The following is a 25,428-nucleotide window of genomic DNA, read 5'->3' on the forward strand; positions in this document are numbered from 1 at the left end:
CCCAGCTGTCTGGAATTTTGTAAATAATCATATGTCATTTGTGAATATTAATATGATTCATATGCTTGTCTTACAAATGTAAGAGAACTATAAGTTATGTGTAAATTAAAGTACTAGTGCAGAAGTGTGTGTAAAGTACTGAGCTAAAATGTGATCACAGTGTCCCCTACTGGAAAAGAACAGAAATGTATATAAACTATATACCTGTACAAACGTATGTTTTATAGTAGAAGCTGGAACATACAGAGTTGACTTGCAAAACTTTAAGACAATAAGCTGAAATTGTTTTCAGATTGTGTTATCTCTTGGTTTCAGTGAAACAGACACAAGGTCTAGAGCTAGATTTTTTCTATAGTCTTGAAACAGAAATAATTACTAGGTTTAAAATGTAAAAGTGTTTAATTCTTTCAGGACTTCCAGTTCTAGGCAAACATCTGAGAGATGTGTATTTTTGACAACAGAGATCTTAAAATTCTTAGTTTCTGTTAGCCTGGGAACTGAAGGCAGATGACAAACAGTGATGTCATCAAGACTAACCCAGCAGTAATATGCGATATCAATTTAAGAACTCTCAGAGAGAGACAGAGAGAGAGACAGTGCATTTTGTATCTTGTCTTGGACCTAGAAACATCCATTCAGCACTTCTGCATCTGCCTTGCTCTGTAAGTAAGTCTAGAGTACAGTAATTTCTTTTAGATATATAGTTAGGACTATAGTAAAGATTGGTTTACATGTTTTCTGTATTTATTTGAGACTGTCCTGCAATGTTGTTTTAAAATATTTCCTGTGATTTTGAACTCTGTAGTTACTGTGTTGTTTGAGTATTGTCCTGTTCTATTATTTATTATTAAATACATTTAAACCTTTTAATTGTGGCTTGTTTGTTTAGAGATATTTAAGCTATTAGAGTACTTGCATATGTATTTGGTGACACTGTATAGGCCACTCCAGTAGCCTTGCTCTTGGTCACACTTATCAATTGGATAATAGTAACATTACACAGTAGGATTGGGCACCCTTTGTAAGGGCCTTAGAGTAGCTAATAAGTAGTGGTTGGTGGCAGTGATAACTACCTTACAGTCTGGGCAGGAGGGGGCATAGCTACTAAACCTGTCACAGCCTTCCCCAGGAGTGTCTGTGTGTTTGTATATAAATCAAATCTCCAAGTGTGTGTGTGTGTGTGTGTGTGTGTGTGTGTGTGTGTGAGTGCTGGAGGTTTTGGCTTGATCACACAGCTGAGATCTTAACCCTATAGCTGTGCCAGTGGGGAGTCTTACTGGGGATCTGGAGAAGGAGGCAGAAACCAGCCCCAGACTGACTGATTTCTGTGTGTTCTTGTATTTTACTGTGTGTGTACTTGTCATCCTCCCAATGTGTATGTCTCTCACTGGTGCTAGTGGTGAGGATTGAGACTCCTTGATTACTGGGCCAGTGCAGGGGCGTCACAGGTTACATTATGTTACAACAGGTCATGCTATGGTAGAAAGCTAAGTCAATGCTGTGTAGGTTATATTATGTTATGACACAAAGCTACATTAGCAGTCTGAGTTATTGCTGTGGGAGGTTACATTATGTTATGACAAGCTATGCTATATTAGAATCCTAAGTCAGTGTTATAGTAGGTTACATTATGTTTTTATAGGTTATGCTACATTAGAAGGCTGAGTCAATGTCGTGGTGTGTTACATTATGTTAAGACAGGCTATGCTACATTAAATGACTGATTTAGTGCTGTGGAAGGATACGTTACATTATGTCAGCTTATGCAGCATTAGGTGGCTCAGTCAGCGCTGTGCTAGGTTATATTATGTCATGACAGGTTATGCTACATTAGGTGGCTAAGTCAGTGCTGTGATAGGTTACATTATGTTATGACAGGTAAGGCTACATTAGGTGGCTAAGTCAGTCCTGCGATAGGTTACATTACATTATGACAGGCTATTATACTACATTAGGTTACCAATTTAGTACTGTGGTAGGATACATTATATTATGTCAGATTATGCAGCATTAGGTGGCTCAGTCAGTGGTGTGGTAGGTTACATTACATTATGAACGGTTATGCTACATTAGGTGGCTCATTCAGTGGTCACAGGTCACAAAACTTTAGAAGAGATAATGTTACATTAGAAGGTTGAGTAAGTGCTTTTGTAGGTTACATTATACTATGTCAGATTATACTATATTAGACGGCAGAGTCATTCTATTGGTAGGTTATATTATGTTATGGCAGGTTATGCTACATTAGGTGGCTAAGTCAGTGCTGTGGTATGCTCCATTATGTTATTACAGGTTATTCTACATTAGAAGGCTGAGTCAATGCTGTGGTGGGTTACATTACTTTATGACAGGTTAAGCTACATTAGGTGGCTAAGTCAGTGGTGTGGTATGCTCCATTACATTATTACAGGTTATTCTACATTAGAAGGCTGAGTCAATGTTGTGATACGTTACATTATGTTATAACAGGTTATGCGACATTAGGTGGCTAAGTCTGTGTTGTTGTAGGCTCCATTATGTTATGACAGGCTATGGTACATTAAGAGTTCTGATTTCAGTGCTGTGGTGGAGTACATTATATTATGCCAGATAGCATAACATTTGATGGCTGAGTCAGTGCTGTGATAAGTTACAATATGTTATATAAATTTATGCTACGTTAAGTGCCCAAGTCAGTGCTGTGGTAGGCTACATTATGTTATGACAGGTTATGCTATCTTAGAAGGCTGAGTCAGTGCTGTGGTAGGTTACACTATGTTATGACAGGTTATCCTACATTAGACGGATGAGTCAGTGGTGTGGTAGCTTACATTATGTTATGACAGGCTATACTACATTGGGTGACTCATTCAGAGCTGTGTTAGGTTACTTTATGTCATAACAAGTTTTGCTACAACAGGTGGCTACGTCGGTGTTGTGGTAGGTTACATTATGTTATGACAGCTTATGTTACATGAGCTGGATGACTCAGTGTTGTGGTTGGTTACAATATGTTATAGGTTCATAGACAGGTACTAGGCTATCGGCCCGAGGGCCTAAGTAAGCCTAGCCAACAAGTTTTCCTGGCTTACGTCACCCAAGAAAGTTATTTTCCTGTGCCACTGTCGAGCAAAGACACAGAAGTGATCCCTGGGGTGCATTTCCTATTTCCATCCACTCATCAAGATTTTTCTTGAAGAGTGCTAATGAAGAACTTTGCTTGACATAGATGGGTAGCCTGTTCCAGAGTATTGGAAGTCTCAGGGACAGGAATCTATCCTTCCAGCATGTCTTGTTTATTGTGGTGACAAGGTTTAGGTCCCTAGACCATGTAGCTCGGAGGGATTGGGATTTCTTTAGGTGTAGCATGTCCAACAGCTCTGGGTTTGACATAGCTTTATATGTTAGGCAGAGACCACCTCGGAGTAGGTGATATGCTATAGAGTAAAGCTGGAGTTTTTTGAGATGGTCAGTGTAGGGCATCTGTTTGAGGCCAGTAATCCTCTTTGTGAGGTACTTCTGTGGCCTTTCCAGCTGCTGCAGATGTCTTGTGAGGTACGTTTGAAAAGGGGCGTTGTACTCTATAATGGGTCTAATGAGTGTTGAGTAGAGGGGAACAATGACCTATTTTTTCCTGGATGAGAACCCTTTTATGATGAGGTGTGCCACGTAGAAGGACTTCCGGACTACTTTGGTGATGTGACTATTAAAAGACAGACTACTACACAATTTTTCATTGCCACCTCCCAAATATATTATTCAAAGATACAATAAACTAATTTTAAATTTTCTATGGTTTCCAAATAAACCCCGTATAGCCTTAAATAAACATTTGCCAGATTGGGAAGATGGTGGAATTAATTTACCGGATATTGATTTATATATTACCTCATCTGTTATTAAAAACATAACACTATGGTTAAATAATTCATACACACCTATATGGAAACAAGTCCATGAGCAGATTTACATATAAATCAATTATAATCACATACAAGACAACTTAACAGTAATACCATCACCCCTTATATGGATGTTAAAAGATTATTTTTTAGGGAAAAGGAATAATATTAATAAATTGCCATCAAACTATGTAAGCTCTACACTTTCAGTGTTCAGAACATATATAAACAAAATACCAAATATTAATTCTTGGATTTTTCTTATTTCCCCTATAGCTTTTACACCAAATATTCTAGATACATTCCAAATATCTAAAATAAATATACTTAAAGAAGAAACATTACTCTTTTGGCATCAACTTGTAGAGAAAGGGAAAATTCTAACAAAGGAACAGATAATTTATAATTATAATATAAATAAAGACAATTGGCTGTTCAAAATCTAAGGCATTTTCTTATAAATAAAATAGAACAAATGCAACCTTCAGTTAGACATGAAGCTCCAAAACTCATTGAATACCTTATTCTTATCACAAAACAGCCTTATCAGGGTACAGGTTATTTGTCTAATATCTATAAAATTGTTAAAAAACAAAAACTATCATGAAAAATCATACTGGGATTATTATACTTTAATAAACAACCATCCTCCAGTTGAAGAAGAAAAAGTAATATTCTAAAATCTTCCAAATTTTCTACATTATCAAAATACTGGCAATTATTCACTTGGAGATATCTACACAGAAGTTTCTATACACCACATAGGTTAGCCAAAATGTATTCTATTGAAGATCAATGTTGGAGATGCCATATCAAGATAAAAGCAGATTGGCAGCATGTTTTATGAATGTATATGTCTCAATATGTACTGGAAATCCATTAATTATTTTTTCAGACTGTTTATAATGATAATTTTCAATTAACAAAGTCTTTAATTTTATTCAACTCTCCAATTCCAAACTGTGTACCAAAAAAAGAAACTAAAATCCTATGGTCACTATTGGCAATTTCACGTAAAATCATAACTATACACTGGAAAATGAGGCTTTGCCTCACGTTCAAGGAATTTGAGACTTTAACAACAGTTGCTCACATGGAAATATTAACAGTGAAGAACAGAACTAAAAGATCTACTTCTTACTATTACTCTTGGATGAAAGTACTGGAAATACTTGAAAATATCGAAGAAGATATATCATCTTATGTTTCTAACTCTATATAATATAGAATTTCAATGTTATTTGCATAGACACCAATGTAAATAGTTATATAATGGTTTGAAGTTAGTAATGTTTTAGAATTGTAAATATGTTATTTATCTTTATTTCATGTAATGTTTAAGACATCTTATTTGAAATAATAAAAAAAATATTTAGTGAAAAGACAGACTACTGTCCACCTGGGTCCCAAGGTCTCTTATCACACATTCGGTGTTAAGTAGACTGCTGTCTATGTAGTAGTTCATGGGTACAGAGTTTTTACCAAAGGGGATGACAATGCACTTTTTGGCACTGAGCTTGAGGCCATGGCTCTGACACCAGGCATCTGTCTCAGCAAGGCCCTTCTGTAGGATTTCCACATCATTTGGGGACTCAACTATAGTTCCTAGTTTGCAGTCATCTGCAAACTTCGTTAGCCAGAGGCCTTCTGTGTTTGGTATCAGGAGAGGTCCCAGGACTGAACCCTGTGGTACTCCACTTGTCACTGGTTTGAGGTCAGATTTGGAGTGTGCAATTTTACAGTGTGGGTTCTGTCAGTGAGCCAGTTGGCAACCTATCTTGTGATGTAGGGATTTATACTTAGTTTAGTGAGTTTAGCTATAATTCCAGACTGGGGGATGGTGTCGAAAGCCTTGGCGAGGTCAAGATAGGCTGTGTGAACCACCTTACCATCATCTACGGCTTTGATGACTGCCTCAAAGAAGTCGAGCAGGTTCAGGAGGCATGATTTGCCTTTCACAAACCCGAAGTGGGTGGGATCCAGAGTTTGGAGGTTACCAATGTTTTTGTTTACGAGTTCCATGATGATACATTCCATGGCCTTGCAGACCAGGCTCATCAGGCTAATAGGGCGATAGTTCCCGGGATCAGTGGTGGCTCCCCCTTTGTGGAGTGGGATAACTGTTGCTGTACGCCATTCAGTGGGCACAAAGCCTGATGTGAGGCTGTGATTGAACATGGTGCTTTAGTGGGGGAGCCAGTTCGTTCTGAATTTCATGTAAAATGCAGCATAGGATGTTGTCCGGTTCCATGGATGCTGTTTTTGGCTTTAGAGAGTGCAGCTTTTACCTGCATAGTTGGACTCTGCATTCTTCCCTTATAGATATGGGCCCTTTAAGGGGTGGGGGTGGGGGGTAAAGTTAGCAATGAACCTATCTGCCCTGATGTTGGCAATATCAGCTGGTTCTGTAATTTTCGTGTTGTTGTGCTGCAACTCAGAGCAGATCTGGGTGTTGCCATTGAGATTCTTGACATAGCTATAGAATGCTTTGTGGATGTCCTTAGAATCAGTGGCGATTTTGTTTTCATAGCTAGCTTTGGAGGAGCAGGCTGACCAGGGAGCTCCTCCACTCATGGGATTTTACTCTCTTTTGCAACAATTTCTTCCTTCTGTTGTACAGTTTGTTTATGGCAGGGGACCACCAGATTAGCTTACTTTTTTTTGGAGGATAGCATCTTGTTTCTGTTTGGCATAGCAAGATCCATGCCCTCATGTAAGTGCTTATAGAGTGCATTTGTGTAGGATTCAGCAGTCGTAACTGTATTGTCCATCTGCATGGGTGTCATGAAGTTCACCACTTCTGTCTTAAGAAGCATGAAGTTGGCTTTGCAGAAATTTTCACCGTGGTTTCCTTAATGGGGGGTGGGAGCGGGATGTGGATATCAAGGGTGATTAGCTTATGGTCTTGATCAGATCAACGAGGAGTTGACTGCAGGTGTGGAACCCCGGTCACTCATGCTGATAATGACTAGGTCTAGTATATTGTTGACCCTGGTGGGGGCGTGGATAAGTTGATCCAGGGTATTGGGGTTTATGAATTCCAGAAAGCGTTGTGTGAAGGAGTTGGTACACAAGTAATTCTCCCAATTAATGGTGGGGTAGTTGAAATCGCCCATTATTAGGGTGTTTGGTTGAACCCTAATATTTTCCAGTACATCAAGAAGAGGAGTGGGAATCTTGGGGCATGGTGGGGGATCTGTAGCAAGCTACAATTTGGATTGCAGTTTTATCCAGAGTTAGTTGCACTTGGATAACCTTGGATGCATTATGCTGAGCAACTAGCCTGTAGGACACACCTCCACCTTTGGTGCTCCAGTCCAAGTTACATGGCCGAAAAGTGTGGTAAGAGTTATAGCCTGGTAGTGCAGAGGTGCTCTCTAGAGCCTTGAACCAGGTCTCAGTCACTGCACAGACATCGATGTTCTCCATTTTAAGGAGTGCCTCGAGTGAGGGCATTTTGAGATTTAGACTTCTAGCATTGAGTAGCATCACCCTCAGTTTTTGCTTGCCTGTTCCTGTTACAGTGGTGAATCTGTCATTTGAACCTTGCTTAAAAAAGGCACTATAGGGGTGGTAAGAGCCTTAGCCAGTATGCGGAATCCCAGGGGCGACAGGAGCAGGGCATCTCTGGCAAAGCATCGTGGCCTGTCGACCATGTCATCCAAAGCAGACAGATACTTGATTCCCTTAGAATGACACCAAAAGCTCAGCCAATTGTTGAAGTCAATCATTTTGTCCTTGCACTGCGGTATCATTCTGGGCGATGGCAGAATGCTACTCAGGGCTAGGGTCATACCTGCCTGGGCTACAAGATCAGAGAGCTCTTCCATGTCTCTTTTCATGTAGTCCAGGGAGGTACATCTCTGGTCGTTCACACCAACATGGACAATGACAGAGTCATATTTGTACTTGTTATGGAGTGACCTGAGTGCGTGGGTTATGTGGCGGATCCTGGCACCCAACAGGCAGCTGACAGTAACCTTCTCTTTGTTTAGCCTGGTGAGTGGGACATCAGTGTGCCTGACTACAGAGTCACCTATGACTATGTTGGATACATTGTTTTGCCTTATTGGCTGTGGTTGCGTGGCACACTGAGTCTGTGGGCTATATGTCATTTGGGTTGTGTTAGGGGTGGACGTTGCTTGCGTTTCTGCTTTGGAGGTCTCTGTTGCTTGGGCAGATTATTATTGAGAGCCTCCACGAATGTTTTTGTGTTTATATGTGTTGATTTAGTGAGACTATGTGATATGTGTGGTGTGGTGCAAGTGTTTACCTTCTCCTCTTGAATGTCAAGTTCGGTCTTGGTTAGAAAGAGCTTTACCTCCAGTTTGGCTAGATAAGTGCATCTCTCACAGGTTGTAGTGTTGGGTGGTAAAAGGAGGGGGTTGTCTGTGTACATGAGGCAATTAAGATGCCCAGATTCATCAGATAGACAGGAGAACACTGGGAGCTGACCTTTGGACAAGCCTGAATAAAAAAATATTTTCCTCTAGATAAGTGAGTAGTACAAGAACATTTTTTTTCTCTAAGCAAGTGAGAAAAGTATGTGCAAAAACTGTTTTCCTCTAGGTAATGAGGAAGGTTTAGTGCTATAGTATTTAGTAGCTTATTTAGTGCTTACAACAAGTTCTGAACAAGTACTGAGCACAAATAAGCAAATTCAAGTGCTAAAACTAAGAATTTGTATCTGCACTAAACTAGTTACACCAAAGAAACAAGTGCAAATGCAGGCTTTCAAATCAGAAAGTTGAGAGAGATGGAAAAGATTGTCCAGACGGGCAATAGCTACAATTTCTGGGCCAGAACCACTCCTTGTGTGGTAGACAGGTTACCTAGTGCTTACCACTCCCACTGACAAGCTAAAAGGCTTCCCTCAAACACAGAAAGGCTTGGGGGGCTCAGAAGCTTACATACAGTCCTGGATACAGCAAATCTGTAACTGGACTATACTAATTACAGGAAAGGTAGGAAACAGGCTTACAAGTTTTTTTTTGTTTTTTTTTTTTTTTGCAGAAAAGTAGCTAAAACAGCAGTAAAAACAATTCAAATGCAGTGCAAGCTAGTACACGAGTATGTAGCAATATTATACCAAACACAGTTTAAAAAATGCAATTAAATTAAAAATGACTAAAAACAAGTGCAGAAGGAGTGTATTAGGTAAAATGCAGTAAAGAGATGGGACTTGGGGGGGTGTCCCAGATCAAATCTACAGTGTGGCAGACAACTGCAAAAGCCACCAAATTTAGACAACAAACCAGAAATAGGGAGGATGGGTGGGACAAAACACTTTCAGCAGAGATCTGAAAAACTATACAGTGGATCAAAAATAACAGTGCACAACTCTGAATAAAATTAGTCCAGCAACAATTTACAGTACACAATTCTGAAGAACCAAATAAATATACTTAACTTATGACAGGCAATGCTAGATTAGTTGGTGGAGCTAGTGCTATGGTAGATTACAATATGTTACATCAGATTATGCTACATTAGGTGGCTGAGTCAGACCTTTGGTTGATTACAATATGTTATGTCAGGTTATGCTACATTAAGGGAATAAAAAACTGCTGTGGTAGGTTAAATTGTATTATGACAGGTTATGCTACATGACATTGCTAAATCAGTGCTGGGATAGGTTACGTGATGTTATGAAAGGTTAAACTACATTAGGTGACTGATTATCTGTAGCAAGCTACAATTTGGATTGCAGTTTTGCCCAGAGTTAGTTGCACTTGGATAACCTCGGATGCATTATGCTGAGCAACTAGCCTGGAAGTGTGGATATCCTTAATAAATATGGACACACCTCTGCCTTTGGTGCTCCAGTCCAAGTTACATGGCCGAAAAGTGAGGTACGAGTTATAGCCTGGTAGTGCAGAGGTGCTCTCTAGAGCCTTGAACCAGGTCTCAGTCACTGCACAGAGATCGATGTTCTCCATTTTAAGGAGTGCCTCGAGTGAGTGCATTTTGAAATTTAGACTTCTAGCATTGAGTAGCATTACCCTCAGTTTTTGCTTGCCTGTTCCTGTTACGGTGGTGAATCTGTCATTTGAACCTTGCTTAAAAAAGGCACTATAGGGGCGGTAAGAGCCTTAGCCAGTATCCGGAATCCCAGGGGTGACAGGAGCAGGGCATCTCTGGCAAAGCATCATGGCTTGTCAACTATGTCATCCCAAGCAGTCAGATACTGGATCCCCTTAGAATGACACCAAAAGCTCAGCCAATTGTTGAAGTCTATCATTTTGTCCTTGTATTACGGTATCATTCTGGGCGATGGCAGAATGCTACTCAGGGCTAGGGTCATACCTGCCTGGGCTACAAGATCGGAGAGCTCTTCCATGTCTCTTTTCATGTAGTCCAGGGAGGTACATCTCAGGTCGTTCACACCAACATGGACAATGACAGAGTCATATTTGTACTTGTTATGGAGTGACCAGAGTGCGTGGGTTATGTGGTGGATCCTGGAACCCAACAGGCAGCTGACAGTAACCTTATCCTTGTTTAGCCTGGTGAGTGGTACATCAGTGTGCCTGACTATAGAGTCACCTATGACTATGTTGGATACATTGTTTTGCCTTATTGGCTGTGGTTGAGTGGCACACTGAGTCTGTGGGCTATATGTCATTTGGGTTGTGTTGGGGGTGGAAGTTGCTTGTGTTTCTGCTTTGGAGGTCTCTGTTGCTTGGGCAGATTATTATTGAGAGCCTCCGTGAATGTTTTTGTGTTTCTATGTGTGGATTTAGTGAGACTATGTGATAAGTGTGGTGTGGTGCAAGTGTTTACTTTCTCCTCTTGAAAGTCAAGTTCGGTCTTGGTTGGAGACAGCTTTACCTCCAGTTTGGCTAGATAAGTGCATCTCTCACAGGTTGTAGTGTTGGGTGGTAAAAGGAGGGGGTTGTCTGTGTACATGATGCAATTTCTACATTGCCCCAAGATGCCCAGATTCATCAGCTAGACAGGAGAACACTGGGAGCTGACCCTTGGACAAGCCTGAATAAAAAACTATTTTCCTCTAGGTAAGTGAGGAAAGTGAGTACAAGAACATTTTTTATCTAAGCAAGTGAGAAAAGTAAGTGCAAAAACTGTTTTCCTCTAGGTAACAAGGAAAGTTTAGTGCTATAGTATTTAGTAGCTTATTTAGTGCTTACAACAAGTTCTGAACAAGTACTGAGCACAAATAAGCAAATTCAAGTGCTAAAACTAAGAATTTGTATCTGCACTAAACTAGTTACACCAAAGAAACAAGTGCAAATGCATGCTTTCAAATCAGAAAGTTGAGAGAGATGGAAAAGATTGCCCAGACGGCCAATAGCTACAATTTCTGGGCCAGAACCACTCCTTGTGTGGTAGACAGGTTACCTAGTGCTTACCACTCCCACTGGCAAGCTAAAAGGCTTCCCTCAAACACAGAAAGGCTTGGGGGGGCTCAGAAGCTTACATACAGTCTTGGATACAGCAAATCTGTAACTGGACTATACTAGTTACAGAAAAGGTAGGAAACAGGCTTACAGTTTTTTTTTTTTTTTTTTTTTACAGAAAAGTAGCTAAAACAGCAGTAAAACAATTCAAATGCAGTGCAAGCTAGTACACGGGTATGTAGCAATATTATACCAAACACAGTTTAAAAAATGCAATTAAATTAAAAATGACTAAAACAAGTGCAGAAGGAGTGTATTAGGTAAAATGTGGTAAAGAGATGGGACTGGGGGCAGTGTCCCAGATCAAATCTACAGTGGGGCAGACAACTGCAAAAACCACCAAATTTAGAAAACAAACCATAAATAGGGAGGATGGGTGGGACAAAACACTTTCAGCAGAGATCTGAAAAACTATACAGTGAATCAAAAATAACAGTGCACAACTCTGAATAAAATTAGTCCAGCAACAATTTACAGTACACAATTCTGAAGAGCCAAAAAAATATACTTAACTTATGACAGGCAATGCTACATTAGTTGGTTGAGTTAGTGCTATGGTAGATTACAATATGTTACATCAGAGTATGCTACATTAGGTGGCTGAGTCAGACCTTTGGTTGATTACAATATGTTATGTCAGGTTATGCTACATTAAGGAATAAAAAACTGCTGTGGTAGGTTAAATTGTATTATGACAGGTTATGCTACATGACATTGCTAAATCAGTGCTGGGATAGGTTATGCAATGTTATGAAAGGTTAAACTACATTAGGTGATTGATTCATTGCTGTAGTGGTATACATTATATGAGATTATACTGCATTAGGCAGCTAAGTCACTGCTGTGGTTGGTTACATTTTGTTATGACATGTTATGCTACATTAGAAGGCTGAGTCATTGGTGTGGTAGGTTACATTATGTTAGGACAGGTTATGCTATATTAGGTGGCTAAGTCAGTGCTGTGGAAGGTTATATTATGCTATGAAATGTTACGCTACCTTAGATGGCTAAGTCAGTGCTGTGGTATGCTCCATTATGTTATTACAGGATAAGCTACATTAGAAGGTTGAGTCAATGCTGTGATTAGTTACATTATGTTATGACAGGTTACGCTACATTAGGTGGCTAAGTCAGTGTTGTTGTAGGTTCCATTATGTTATGACAAGTTATGCTACAATAAAAGGCTAAAAGTTATGTTAGGCTATGCTACATAATGTGGATAAGACACAGCTATGGTAGGTTACATTATGTTACGAGATGTTATGCTACATTCGTTGACTTGCTTATTGCTGTGGTGGGGGACTTTATATTATATGAGATTATGCTACATTAGGTGGCTAAGTCAGTGCTGTGGTAGGTTCCATTATGTTTTTACAGGTTATTCTATATTAGAAGGCTGAGTCAATGCAGTGATAAGTTACATTAAGTCAGGTTATGCTACATTAAGTGGCTAGTCAGTGTTGTTGTAGGTTCCATTTTGTTACAATATGGTATGCTACATTAGGTGTGACCTAAGTCAGTGCTGTTGTAGATTACATTACATTATGACACGTTATGCTACAATAGAAGGCTGAATGTTATGTTAGGCTATGCTACATAATGTGGATAAGTCACAGCTATGGTAGGTTACATTGTGTTATGACATGTTATGCTACATTAGTTGACTGACTTACTGCTGTGGTAGGGCACTTTATATTAAATCAGATTTTGCTACATTAGATGGCTAAGTCAGTGCTGTGGTAGGTTCCATTATGTTATGACAGATTGTGTTACATTAGGTGGCTACGTCATTGCTGTGATAGGTTACATTATGTTATGACACATTATGCTACAAGAGAAGTCTGAGTGATTGGTGTGGTAGGTTATATCATATTATGACAGGTAATGCTACATTAGGTGGATAAGACACTCCTGTGGTAGGTTACATAATGTTATGACACATTATGCTACAATAGAAGTCTGACTCATTGGTGTGGTAGGTTATATCATATTATGACAGGTAATGCTACATTAGGTGGATAAGACACTCCTGTGGTAGGTTATATAATGGTATGACAGGTTACACTATATTAGAAGGCTGAGTAAGGGCTATGGTAGGTTACATTATGGTATGACAGGTTATGCTACGTTAAATAGCCAAGTCAGTGCTGTGGTACATTAAATCATGTTATGATAGGTTATGCTATATTAGCTGTTTCATTCAGTGCTGTGGTGCCATACATTATATTATGTCAGATTAAACTACTTTAGGTGGCCAAACCAGTGCTGTTGTAGGTTACATTACATTAAGTGAAATTATGTTACATTAGGTGGCTGAGTCAGTGCTGTGGTAGGTTATGTTATGTTATAACAGGTTATACTACATCAGGTGGCAAAGTTAGTGCTGTGGTAGCTTACATTATAACAGCAAATACAATTTTAGTTGGCTGCTTCAGTAGGTTATGGCAGGTTATGTGGTATAATGGAGAACACTGGCTTGCACGTTCGTACAAATCCAGAGTACCGAGTGACGTAGTTATGCAAAGTCCAATGTCCTCTGTTATCACTTTAAACTGTGACTGCCACTAAATATGGTAAAAGTAAAAAAGCTTTTCATTATTGCTGAGCATCTCTTGTGGCTGTCTGTGACATTAATTAGGAAAAATTCTTAATACTGAATCGCTAACATGCTTGTCAAATGGGGAACACTGAAGAACATAGACTTTTTAAGACTCAAAAAAAGGACCATTCCTCATAATGAGGTCACTTGAGATATATTAGCAATGGGTTTTCTACCCATTATTTTGAGCTTTGCCCCATTTTATTGGGCAAAGAAGTTGAGAGCTGTGGCTGAGATGATATGCAGCAGTTCCTAGACAAGAGTAATGCTCTGTCCAGTGCTCTCCATTACCGCTGGTTATGTTACAGTAGGTGGCTAAGTCAATAATGTGGTAGGTTACATTATGTTAAGTCAGATTATACTACATTAGTTGGTTAAGTCAATGCTGTAGTAAGTTACGTTATATTATAATAGGTAATGCTACATTGCATGGTTAAGCGAGTGCTGCAGTAGGTTACATTATATTATTACAGGTAATGCTACATTACATGGTTAAGTGAGTGCTGCAGTAGGTTACATTATATTATTACAGGTAATGCTATATTACGTGGCCAAGTGCTATAATGGATTGAATTATGTTATAACAAGCTATGCTACATTAGGTGGCTGATTCACCGCTGTAGTAGGTTACATTATATTATGTCAGATTATGCTACACTAATTGGCCAAGTCCATTCTGTGGTAGGTTACATTATGTTAAAAAAGGTTATGCTACATTATGTGTCTGAGTCAGGGCTATGATAGGTTGCATTACATTATGACAGGTTATTATGCTACATTGGGTTATTGACTCAGTACTGTGGTAGGATACATTATATTATGTCAGATTATGCTACAATATGTGGGTAAGTCTGTGCTGTGGTAGCTTACATTACTTTATGACAGATTATGCTACATTAAGTGGCTGAGTTGATGAGGCTCCATTTCATATGTTAACATCAAGTTTGAAAGAGCAAGTCCATAGACAATATATCATGTTCTTAGCTGCTGGGAACCATGTACATTTTACCTACAAAATGACCATTTAAGTTGCTAAATCAGCAGAGTTATGAGTTGTTGACGGCAATCATTCAAAAAGTTGTGAATACACTAAATAAACCTCCTTGCAATAAATGCTATAACTTGGTATCACGAGTTTGCTTGCACTGAAATTCTCCTTATACTTTTAAAGAACTGCACTTCTGCAGCTTAGGAAAGTCCAACAACAGAAGACAGGGGTTTCAGATTTTTTTCAAAGAAAAAAACATCTCAGAAAACTAGCTAAGTGCAAGTAAGAGAACTTAAAAAATTATCATACATATCATCATCAGAAAGAATAAATACATCACAGAGACAGATAAGTATTTTTTAACTTTTAACAGTTGCTTTAGAGATCTCATAGTTACCTGCTGGAACACAGAGAGAGAGTCTGTCTATGATACTGGTGACCCTGGTTTACTTAGTGAATCAAGCATCAGAGTCTAGGCAGGAGAAGCAGGATAGAATTATAACAGACATCTCTCCTTCTCCTGGGATGAGAGTGGAGGAGGGGGTTTGGTTATTCCTGTCTCATGGTCTCTGTGTAGAGATCAGAGGGTTTTGTTTTTTGTGGGACTACGCAATTGGGGTAGCACCCCTGGACAGCAGCAGCAGCAGCAGCATATTAATGCTGAAACAGTAAAATCCTAGCACATCGTGCACTGCAGAGAGGGAACGTAGGCCTTATAACACCCTTCCCCACAACTGATAACACTGTGTCACACTGGCACAGCTCTACATTCGGAGGAGGGGACAGCAGGAAGCTGATGGCAACTGGGGGGGGGGGGGGGACACACCATTACAGCAATAAAAAAAAATTGCAATAGAAAAAACAAGTTAGCAGTACAGCTACTCTCACTAGGCAGTTCCTATAACTATTCTATCAGAGAATAAGCTTTAAAGCTTCTGGTTATAATACAAAGCTGCTGCAGCTCATACTTTCTCCAGAGCCCCCATTGGTGCATTACTTTGCAAATCCAGTAAAACAAAAAACAGTCCGGCCACCACAGCTGAAAGCATAAAATTAATAGACTCAGATGAAATGCCAACTAAATAAAACGTGGATAAGCACTTTCACACAATGTGCTTCATCAGATCCATACAAACCGACAGCAAACAAAGAATATATTAAATACAAATAGCCAGCCAAATACTCAGGATTCAATGATGTAATGACTGGGCTTTTAAAGTGGGTTTTAAATTAACATTAACATTAAGCCCTGGAGATCTATGTGCTTGCAAACATGCTATCCATTTCATTTCTATTACTTCAGTCTTATTAATAATGTCCCTACCTCTGACATTACATTTAATCATTTCTAAAACCATAAAAGTGAAAGAATGTCCCTCATTTTGACTGTGTTGATATATAAAGCATTAAGTGGGTACTTCCTTCTAATATCACCCAGATGTTATAGCACACAATCTTTCAAGTACTTGTTAGTTTTACCCACATAAAATGCTTCAAAATGCACACAATTAGCCAGGTAAACCAAATTGCTAGACTTGCAATCTGAATAAAAATTAAAAATACACTCCTTGAGGGTGTTAGGATGCATAAAAACATTGCTGCTAGACATATAACTGTAAGGTTGCATGACTTACAAGGAAGCATGCCCTTTCTATCAGATAAAGACCGATCTCTCTTAGATGATCTTTAACGGAATTGTCTTTTGAGAAAAAGATTATTCCTAAACACAAAGTGGGGCTTAATCACCAACAACTGCCTTTACTATATCATCTAATTAAAGAATGAACCATCATCATCACCCCCCTTTTTCCCATTTTTTTCTACATGGGGCTGGGGTATTGTGTTAACTGTCACCAACTCTCTCGATTCAGTGCCACATTCCTGCCTTCTTCAACACTCATGCCTGAGTGTCACAGATCTTCTTTCACACAATCCATCCACCTCCTTGCTGGATGTCCTCGCTTCTTCTTGTTTTCTTCCTGTCTGTCCCAAATCTTCCTCACCAGACTGTTTTCAGCACGTGTCTAAACCACCGTAAACTGCTCTCTTTGATCTTTTCTGCAATTGGAGCTACTTTTTCTTCTGCTCTTATGTCCTCATTTCTTCACCTGTCCCACAGTGTGCATCTCACCACCCTTCTCAGGCACTTAATTTACATCACCTCTAGCTTCTTCAGCTGCTCTGCCTTTACTGCCCAGGTTTCTGTACCATACAGTAGTACTGGTGGTACCACTGTCTTGTACACCTTACTTTCAGCATGACAGAACATAGACTACATCTGATACTCTATGCCAGTTGGCTGCAGCCCCTCTGATTCTAGCTTTGACCTTTTCATTCAGACTTCCCTTCTCTTAAACAACCCCCTCCCAGATACTTGAAGATGTTTACCTTCTATCTCTATTCTCAACTTCTTATGTTTTCCCAAATTTGCTGTCATTACCACCGTCTTATCTGTATTTAGTTTCATCCCATGTACTTTCAGTTTTGCATTCCATTCTCCTATCCTTTACTGAAGATCTAGCTCAGAGTCTGCCTGTAATGCCACATCGTCTGCATACGGCAACTTTGTTGATCTGTCCCCTCTGAACTCTTTGCTAATGTAGTCCATCACCAGTATGAACAGCAGTGGGCTCAACGATGAACCCTGGTGTACACCCACTCCCACTGGGAACCCCTCTGTGAGGTCGAACGGAGGGGAAGAATGGGCCAATGCCTTGAAATGATATCACAAACAATACCAATATTATTACTATAGTTTAAAGAAACATGACAGTCAGATCGATACATTCTCTGTTTAAAACTGTTACCTATACCCCTCCAAAGATAGGACTTTCCAGAGGTTTGGGTTTGGATTCTATTAGAGCTTTTTTGCATAGTAACAGTGAAAATTCCAACAAACATATTAGTTTGTTTTGTGCTTTACTGGAATTAGTTCTACAATACAATATTTCTGTTTTTGAGGATAAACTCTTTTGGCAGAAGCAGGGTGTAGCCATGGGCACAATCTGCGCTAACAGTTATGCTAATTTGGTTTTAGCTAATTGGGAGGCTGATGTGTTTTTTTCAGATCATGTTTTTAAACATTATTTGACTTTTTGTAAGTGTTTCGTTGATGATGTTTTTATTTTTTTGGATGGAACACTGGACATTTGTATGATTTTGTTTCTTACTTGAAAGTAGTAGCCCCTGTTTTAGATTTACGATGCAGCATTCATTTAAGAATATTGACTTTCTGGATATAACTTTGACTGTTGGAGACAATGGTTGTTTTGAATCATCTCGTTTTAGGAAAGCATGCAGAAAGAATATTCTTTTACAGAGGACTAGTACACATCCTACTCATGTCTATAAAAATGTGATGAAAGGACAGTTTTTCAGAATGTCGAGACTTCACACTAATGAAAATTAACATCTGTTGACTTCTGAGAGACTGAGTCTTGATCTGATTAACAGGGGCTATTGGAAACGAGATGTTAAGCACACACTGTTTGAGACCTGTAGTTTAAGGCCCACCTCAGGAAAGCCCTATCTTTGGAGAAGTATAGGTAACAATTTTAAACACAGAATGTATCAATCTGGCTGTCAAGTTTCTTTAGCCTGCAGTAATAATAACGGTATTGTTTGTGACGTCATTTTAAGGAAATGACCCATTCTGTTATCAGACGATAAAGTGAAGGCAGTTGTGGGTGACAAGCCCCAATTTACCTTTAGCAATAATCTCTCTCTCAAAAGACAGTTAATGTCACAGATCATCTGAGAGAGACAGGTCATTATCTGATAGAAAGGGCATGTTTCCTTGTAAGTCATACAAAGCTTGCAGTTATATGTCTTGCAGCAATGTTTTTATACATCCTACGACCCTTAAGGAGTGCAAAAAAGCAGAAAACAATCTGGTGAGGAAGATTTGGGACAGACAGGAAGAAGGTAAGAGGAAGAGAGGACATCCGGCAAAGAGGTGGATGGACTGTGTGAAAGAAGATCTATGACAGTCAGGCATGAGTGTTGAAGAAGGCAGGAATGTGGCACTGAATCAAGAGAGTTGGTGACAGTTAATAAAATACCCCAACCCCATGAAGAAAAAAATGGGAAAAAGGGTGCTGATGATGATGACGGCCCATTCTTTTATCAGATGATAAAGTGAAGGCAGTTGTGGGTGATAAGCCCCACTTTATGTTTAGGAATAATACATTTCTCAAAACACAATTATGTTATAGATCATCTCAGAGAGATCAGTCTTTATCTGATAGAAAAGGAATGTTTCCTTGTAAGTCGTGCAACCCTTACAGTTATATGTCTTGCAGTAATGCTTTTATACATCCTAACACCCTCAAGGAGTGTATTTTTAATTTTTATTCAGATTGCAAGTTTAACAATTTGGTTTACCCGGCTAATTGTGTGCATTTTGAGGCATTTTATGTGGGTAAAACCAATAAGTACTTGAAAGATCATGTATTACAGCAGCTGGGTGATAGAAGGAAGAACCCTCAATGCTTTATATAAACAAATTAGTCAAAATGAGGGACATTCTTTCACTTTTATGGTTTTAGAAATGCTTAAATGCAGTGTTGAAGGTGGGGATATTATTAATAAGACTGAAGTCATAGAAATTAAATGGATAGCATGTTTGCAAGCACATATAACTCCAGGGCTTAATGTTCATGTTCCTTTAAAACCGGTTTTAGAAACCCAGTCGTTACATCATTGAATCTTGAGTATTTGGCTGGCTACTTGTATTTTATATATTCTTTGTTTGCAGTCTGTTTTTATGGATCTGATGAAGCACATTGTGTAAAAGCTCTTATCCGGTTTTTATTTTGTTTGCATTTCATCCGAGTCTATTAAATTCATGGCTTTAGCTGTCGTGGCTGGACCGTTTTTTTATTTTTTGTTTTGCTTTGGACATTACAGACCGACCTTTAGTCGTTTGCATTATTATATTTTATATAACTCCAGTAAAACAATTTTTTACCTTAGCACTACTGATCCTCGTTGTGGCACGAGATTTGTTATTCATTGGACAAGCCATACTACCAGACCGATCGACAACAAAAATGAATTCCCACATATTTGACTGAGAAGTGCTTTCTGGGATGCTTGGATAAAAGTTCAGCATTAGTGCAGCATCTCCCATCAGTGTACCTTCAAAAAAATAGAAAAAAGTGAACAATTTGCAACATTTAAAAAAATTCTCACTTACTCTTCATTCTTTTCTGCACAGTAAAACTATTTAGAGGAAACTAAGTTAGTGATTCACACTGTTAGCTGTGGTCTTCTATCAATCCAGAGTCAAACATTTCTGCAGCTTATGAAGGACAGAGAAATTTGATCAAAACGTTTAGCTGTGCATGAGGTTCTATTCTGCTCCTGAAGTCCTTCACTTAGATGATATAAATAACAAAGCATCTGGAAAAAGGACTTCAACAATGAGAGAAAATAGAAAGGTCCTCCAAGAAAGAGATGCTCAATAGAGATCAGTTATGTCAGTTAGTTTACCAGCTACAAATCAACAAACATGGTAAACATTTAAAGTATATTTATTTTGCTGCACTATTAACACAAAAAAAGCCACCATCATATGAAGCCAGACGTGAAGAAAGTACAGTTGTGTACACTTACCATAAATGTAGATGTTCGAGTGTATTCACTGTTGCAGACATCACTGTAGGGTTCTTGCTGCTGCAGGCAGCCCTCGATCGGCCAGAATCCCAAAGTCTGGGTCCGGCATCGGCTGTAGTCGCTCCTTCCCTGACGTCAATGCACCAGGGGTATAAAGCCACCAGCCAACGCCATTTTTCTTCAGTTTTTCTTGCCCCAGATGTCAGGTACCCCAAAAGAGGCTAACAGGCTAGACCAAAAATAAGCATGTCTAGAGTACATTCCCCATAACCACCAGCAAAAACACCTCAGAAAACAAGAAGATAGGTGAATAATCCAAATAACAGTAAAAAGAGGGGATAGGAGGGAGGGCAACCCAGACTGCAACAGTGAATACACTCGAACATCTACATTTATGGTAAGTGTACACAACGGTACTATGTTGCAGTCATCACTGTAGGGTTGAATCCCAAAGCTGAGAAAGGGGTGGTTGGTTATTGTACAGAAGGGGAGGCAAAGCCTGCCCTAGATTTAGAATAAAGAGGGAGATTATAGTGCTTAGTGAAGGTATGCACCGAACTCCAAGTTGCAGCTTCCAAAATTTCCTTGGTAGGAACTCCTCTGAGAAAAGCTGCCGAAGTAGCAGCAGCTCTAGTAGAATGTGTCCTGATGTTTCCAGGGACTTGCTTTCCATGATGAGAATAACAGAATCTGATACCATGGGCAATCCATTTTGAAATGGTCTGTTTTGTAATGGCTTTACCTTGAGAAGTAGCAAAATAGGCCACAAACAGTTGGTCTGTTTTTCTCAAGGACTTTGTTCTGTCCAGGTAAAAGCAAAGCTGCTTATGAATGTCCAAAGAATGCAAAATCCTCTCACCTTTATTTTGAGGATTAGGGTAAAAAGTAGGAAGGTGAATAGTTTGATTCAAGGCCACCTTTGAAACCACTTTAGGCATAAAAGTAGGGTTAGTCCTCAGAGAGACCCTGTCTTGATGAAAAATAATGAAAGGTTCCACGGCCATGAGTGCTTGTAACTCCGAAACTCACCTGGCTGAAGTGATTGCCAAAAGGATTGCAGTTATCCAGGATACATACTTTAAATCCGTAGTGGCAGCAGGGTCAAAAGGAGGCAAGGTTAGTTTTTCCAACACATAATTAAGATCTCAAGCAGGGGTTGGAGCTCTCCTAGGGGCCTTAGAAGTTTTTACCTCTCTAGGTATTGTTTAAGAAGTGGATGTGAAAGAATTGGAGGATCCGCGGCTGTAATGAGCAGAGATAGCTGGAAGCACATGTATCTTAATAGATGAAAAGATAAGCCCTTGTGTAACACCTCTGTTAGGGTATTGCAAAATCAGAGGAATGTTTGGAGAAATAGGATCCGAACCTTGAGAGCTCGCATCCATGCACAAAATGTTTTCCATTTACTTGCAGAAGATTTTCTGGTGCTAGGCCTTCTGGCTTCCAAAATGACATCCATTACCTGTTTGGTAAGGGTAGAGTTGTTCAAAGGCCCTGGATTCCTTAAGCTGCCAGGCTGAGAGTCTTGATATGGCTGTGCCAACCGCCCTGTTGTTGAGACAGAAGATTTGGAATTAGAGGTAGAATCCAAGGAGGTTCCTGGATAGATTCATCAGAGTTGAGTACCAGAATTGTCGTAGGAGCCAATTAGCCAGTAAAATCACCTTTGGTTTGTCCTGTTTTATCTTTAACAACACTCTTGATAGAAGGGGCAGTGGAGGAAAGGCATACACTGAGAGGTTCTTCCAACTGAATGAGAGAGCATCCACTTTCTATGCCAGTTTGTGGTAAGTCCTTGAGCAAAAGGTTGGTAACTGGTAATTCTGGGGAGAAGCAAAAAGATCTATGTCTGGGCATCCTGTGCCTTTGTGTGATCATCCTGAAAATCTGAGTATCCAACAGCCATTTTAAGCATCTGTTTCGTAGGCATGGGGCCTGGAGATGGTCCCTGTGCAGCTGGACTCTTAGAGTGCATGGCTGCATTAGACTTAGTGAAAGCCTTGATAGAAAAGGAAGAGGAAGGTCTGAAGACACCTTGAGTGGAGGTGGACCTGGCCACATTCTGAGTTTCAACTCAGACAGTGGCTTCGGTATCTGTAGTCGGGGTGTGGGCAGAGGAGCCTGCGACCTCGGGTACAGGAGACACTGTCAAAGACAGGTCGTCAGTAGGCAGGGGCTGCGTAGGCGCCTCACTGAGAACCGGACCACGTGTAGCCGGCTTTGGCATGGTGTCGGTCGAGGCCGTGGACCTCGCGTGTCGGTCCTTGTCTTTTCGTTTTTTAGACAAAACCAGAGTCGGAGTATCCGACGACATAGTATAGTTAAATGCTTTTCCAAAATAATGCTGGGCGAACTCTGCCTGACGCTTAATAGTGCGTTTGTTGAATGTAGCACAAAAGCGGCAGGCCGAGACCTCGTGGTCTGGGCCCAAACGAGGTATACAGAGGGAATGGAAATCCTTATGCGGTATTTGCTTCCCACAAGAAATACAATTATTAACTTTGTCTGACATCGGTCTGAGGCAAGAAAAGGTTCCCCAACGGGGTACTTAGCTTTTAAGAAGACTTCGGTTTCCAAATTTTCATAATCTCAGGAGCTGGCCGACCGGCACTTGCGAACTGCTTCTGCTTCGGGCACCGCGAGGCAAGAAAGACTGAAAAAAATGGCATCGGCTGGTTCCTTTATACCCCTGTCGCACTGACTTCAGGGAAGAAGCGACAACAACCGACGCCGGACCTAGACTTTGGAATTCGGCCGACCGAGGACCCGTCTGACAGCAGGAGAACCCCATCTGTGAGGACTGCAGCTATATGCACGATGAACATCACTGCTGCAAGACATATAACTGTAAGGTTGCATGACTTACAAGGAAGCATGCCCTATCAGATAAAGACCTGTATCTCTTAGATGGTCTATAACGTAATTGTCTTTTGAGAAATAGATTATTCCTAAACAAAGTGGGGTTTATCACCCACAAACTGCCTTCACTTTATCATCTGATAAAAGAATGGACCATCATCATCATCCCCCTTTTTCCCATTTTTTTCTACATGGGGTTGGGGTATTGTGTTAACTGTCGCCAACTCTCTCGATTCATTGACACAGTCCTGCCTTCTTCAACACTCATGCCTGAGTGTCACAGATCTTCTTTCACACAATCCATCCACCTCTTTGCTGGATGTCCTCGCTTCCTCTTGCTTTCTTCCCGTCTGTCCCAAATCTTCCTCACCAGACTGTTTTCAGCACGTGTCTAAACCACCGTAAACTGCTCTCTGATTTTTTCTGCAATTGGAGCTACTTTTTCTTCTGCTCTTATGTCCTCATTTCTTCTTCTGTCCCACAATGTGCATCTCACCACCCTTCTCAGGCACTTAATTTACATCACCTCTAGCTTCTTCAGCTGCTCTGCCTTTACTGCCCAGGTTTCTGTACCATACAGTAGTACTGGTGGTACCACTGTCTTGTACACCTTACTTTCAGCATGACAGAACATAGACTACATCTGATAGTCTATGCCAGTTGCCTGCAGCCCCTCTGATTCTAGCTTTCACCTCTTCATTCAGACTTCCCTTCTCTTCAACCACCCCTCCCAGATACTTGAAGATGTTCATCTTCTATCTCTATTCTCAACTTCTTCTGTTTTCCCCAATTTGTTGTCATTACCACAGTCTTATCTGTGTTTAGTTTCATCCCATGTACTTTCAGTTTTGCATTCCATTCTCCTATCCTTTACTGAAGTTTTAGCTCAGAGTCTGCCTGTAATGCCACATCATCTGCATACGGCAACTCTGTTGATATGTCCCCTCTGAACTCTTTGCTAATGCAGTCCATCACCAGTATGAACAGCAGTGGGCTCAAAGTTGAACCCTGGTGTACACCCACTCCCACTGGGAACCCCTCTGTGAGGTCGAACGGAGGGGAAGAATGGGCCAATTCCTTGAAATGATACCACAAACAATACCATTATTATTACTACAGTTTAAAGAAACATGACAGTCAGATCGATACATTCTCTGTTTAAAACTGTTACCTATATCCCTCCAAAGATAGGACTTTCCAGATGTTTGGGTTTGGATTCTATTAGAGCTTTTTTGCAAAGTAACTGAAAATTCCAACAAACATTGGTTTGTTTTGTGCTTTACTGGAATTAGTTCTACAATATAATATTTTTGTTTTTGAGGATAAACTCTTTTGGCAGAAGCAGGGTGTAGCCATGGGCACACTCTGCGCTAACAGTTATGCTAATTTGGTTTTAACTAATTGGGAGGCTGATGTGTTTTTTTTCAGATCATATTTTTAAACATCATTTGACTTTTTGCAAGTGTTTCGTTGATGGTGTTTTTATTTTTTTGGATGGAACACTGGATGTTTGTATGATTTTGTTTCTTGCTTGAAAGTAGTAGCCCCCGTTTTAGATTTACGATGCAGCATTCATTTGAGAATATTGACTTTCTGGATATAACTTTGACAGTTAGAGACAATAGTTGTTTTGAATCATCTCGTTTTAGGAAAGCACGCAGAAAGAATATTCTTTTACAGAGGACTAGTACACATCCTACTCGTGTCTATAAAAATGTGATGAAAGGACAGTTTTTCAGAATGTCGAGACTTCACACAAATGAAAATGAATATCTGTTGGCTTCTGAGAGACTGAGTCTTGATCTGATTAACAGGGGCTATTGGAAACAAGATGTTAAGCACACACTGTCTGAGACCTGTAGTTTAAGGCCCACCTATGAAAAGCCCTATCTTTGGAGAGGTATAGGTAACCATTTTAAACAGAGAATGTATCAATCTGGCTGTCATGTTTCTTTAGCCTACAGCAATAATATTGGTATTGTTTGTGACGTCATTTCAAGGAAATGAACCATTCTGTTAGACGATAAAGTGAAGGCAGTTGTGGGTGACAAGCCCCAATTTACCTTT

The 25,428-nt window shown here is 39.9% G+C and overlaps 1 protein-coding gene across 3 annotated transcripts in view; it reads right to left on the reverse strand.

Annotated features, from left to right (window-relative positions):
• Positions 1 to 25,428, reverse strand: part of LOC122790711 (von Willebrand factor A domain-containing protein 5A-like) — a 1,391,420-nt gene that overhangs the window by 917,536 nt on the left and 448,456 nt on the right. For 2 of the 3 annotated variants that reach the window (XM_044058264.1, XM_044058267.1), the window contains exon 7: positions 19,856 to 20,025. The exons of the other annotated variant lie outside the window; for it this stretch is intronic. In XM_044058264.1, the coding sequence (XP_043914199.1) occupies positions 19,856 to 20,025 (170 nt within the window). The remainder of the gene's footprint in view (positions 1 to 19,855; positions 20,026 to 25,428) is intronic. 3 annotated transcript variants of the gene reach the window in all.

This window comes from Protopterus annectens, chromosome 16.part0, assembly GCF_019279795.1.
Source record: "Protopterus annectens isolate FY-2018-M chromosome 16.part0, PAN1.0, whole genome shotgun sequence".
Lineage (NCBI taxonomy): Eukaryota > Metazoa > Chordata > Ceratodontiformes > Protopteridae > Protopterus > Protopterus annectens.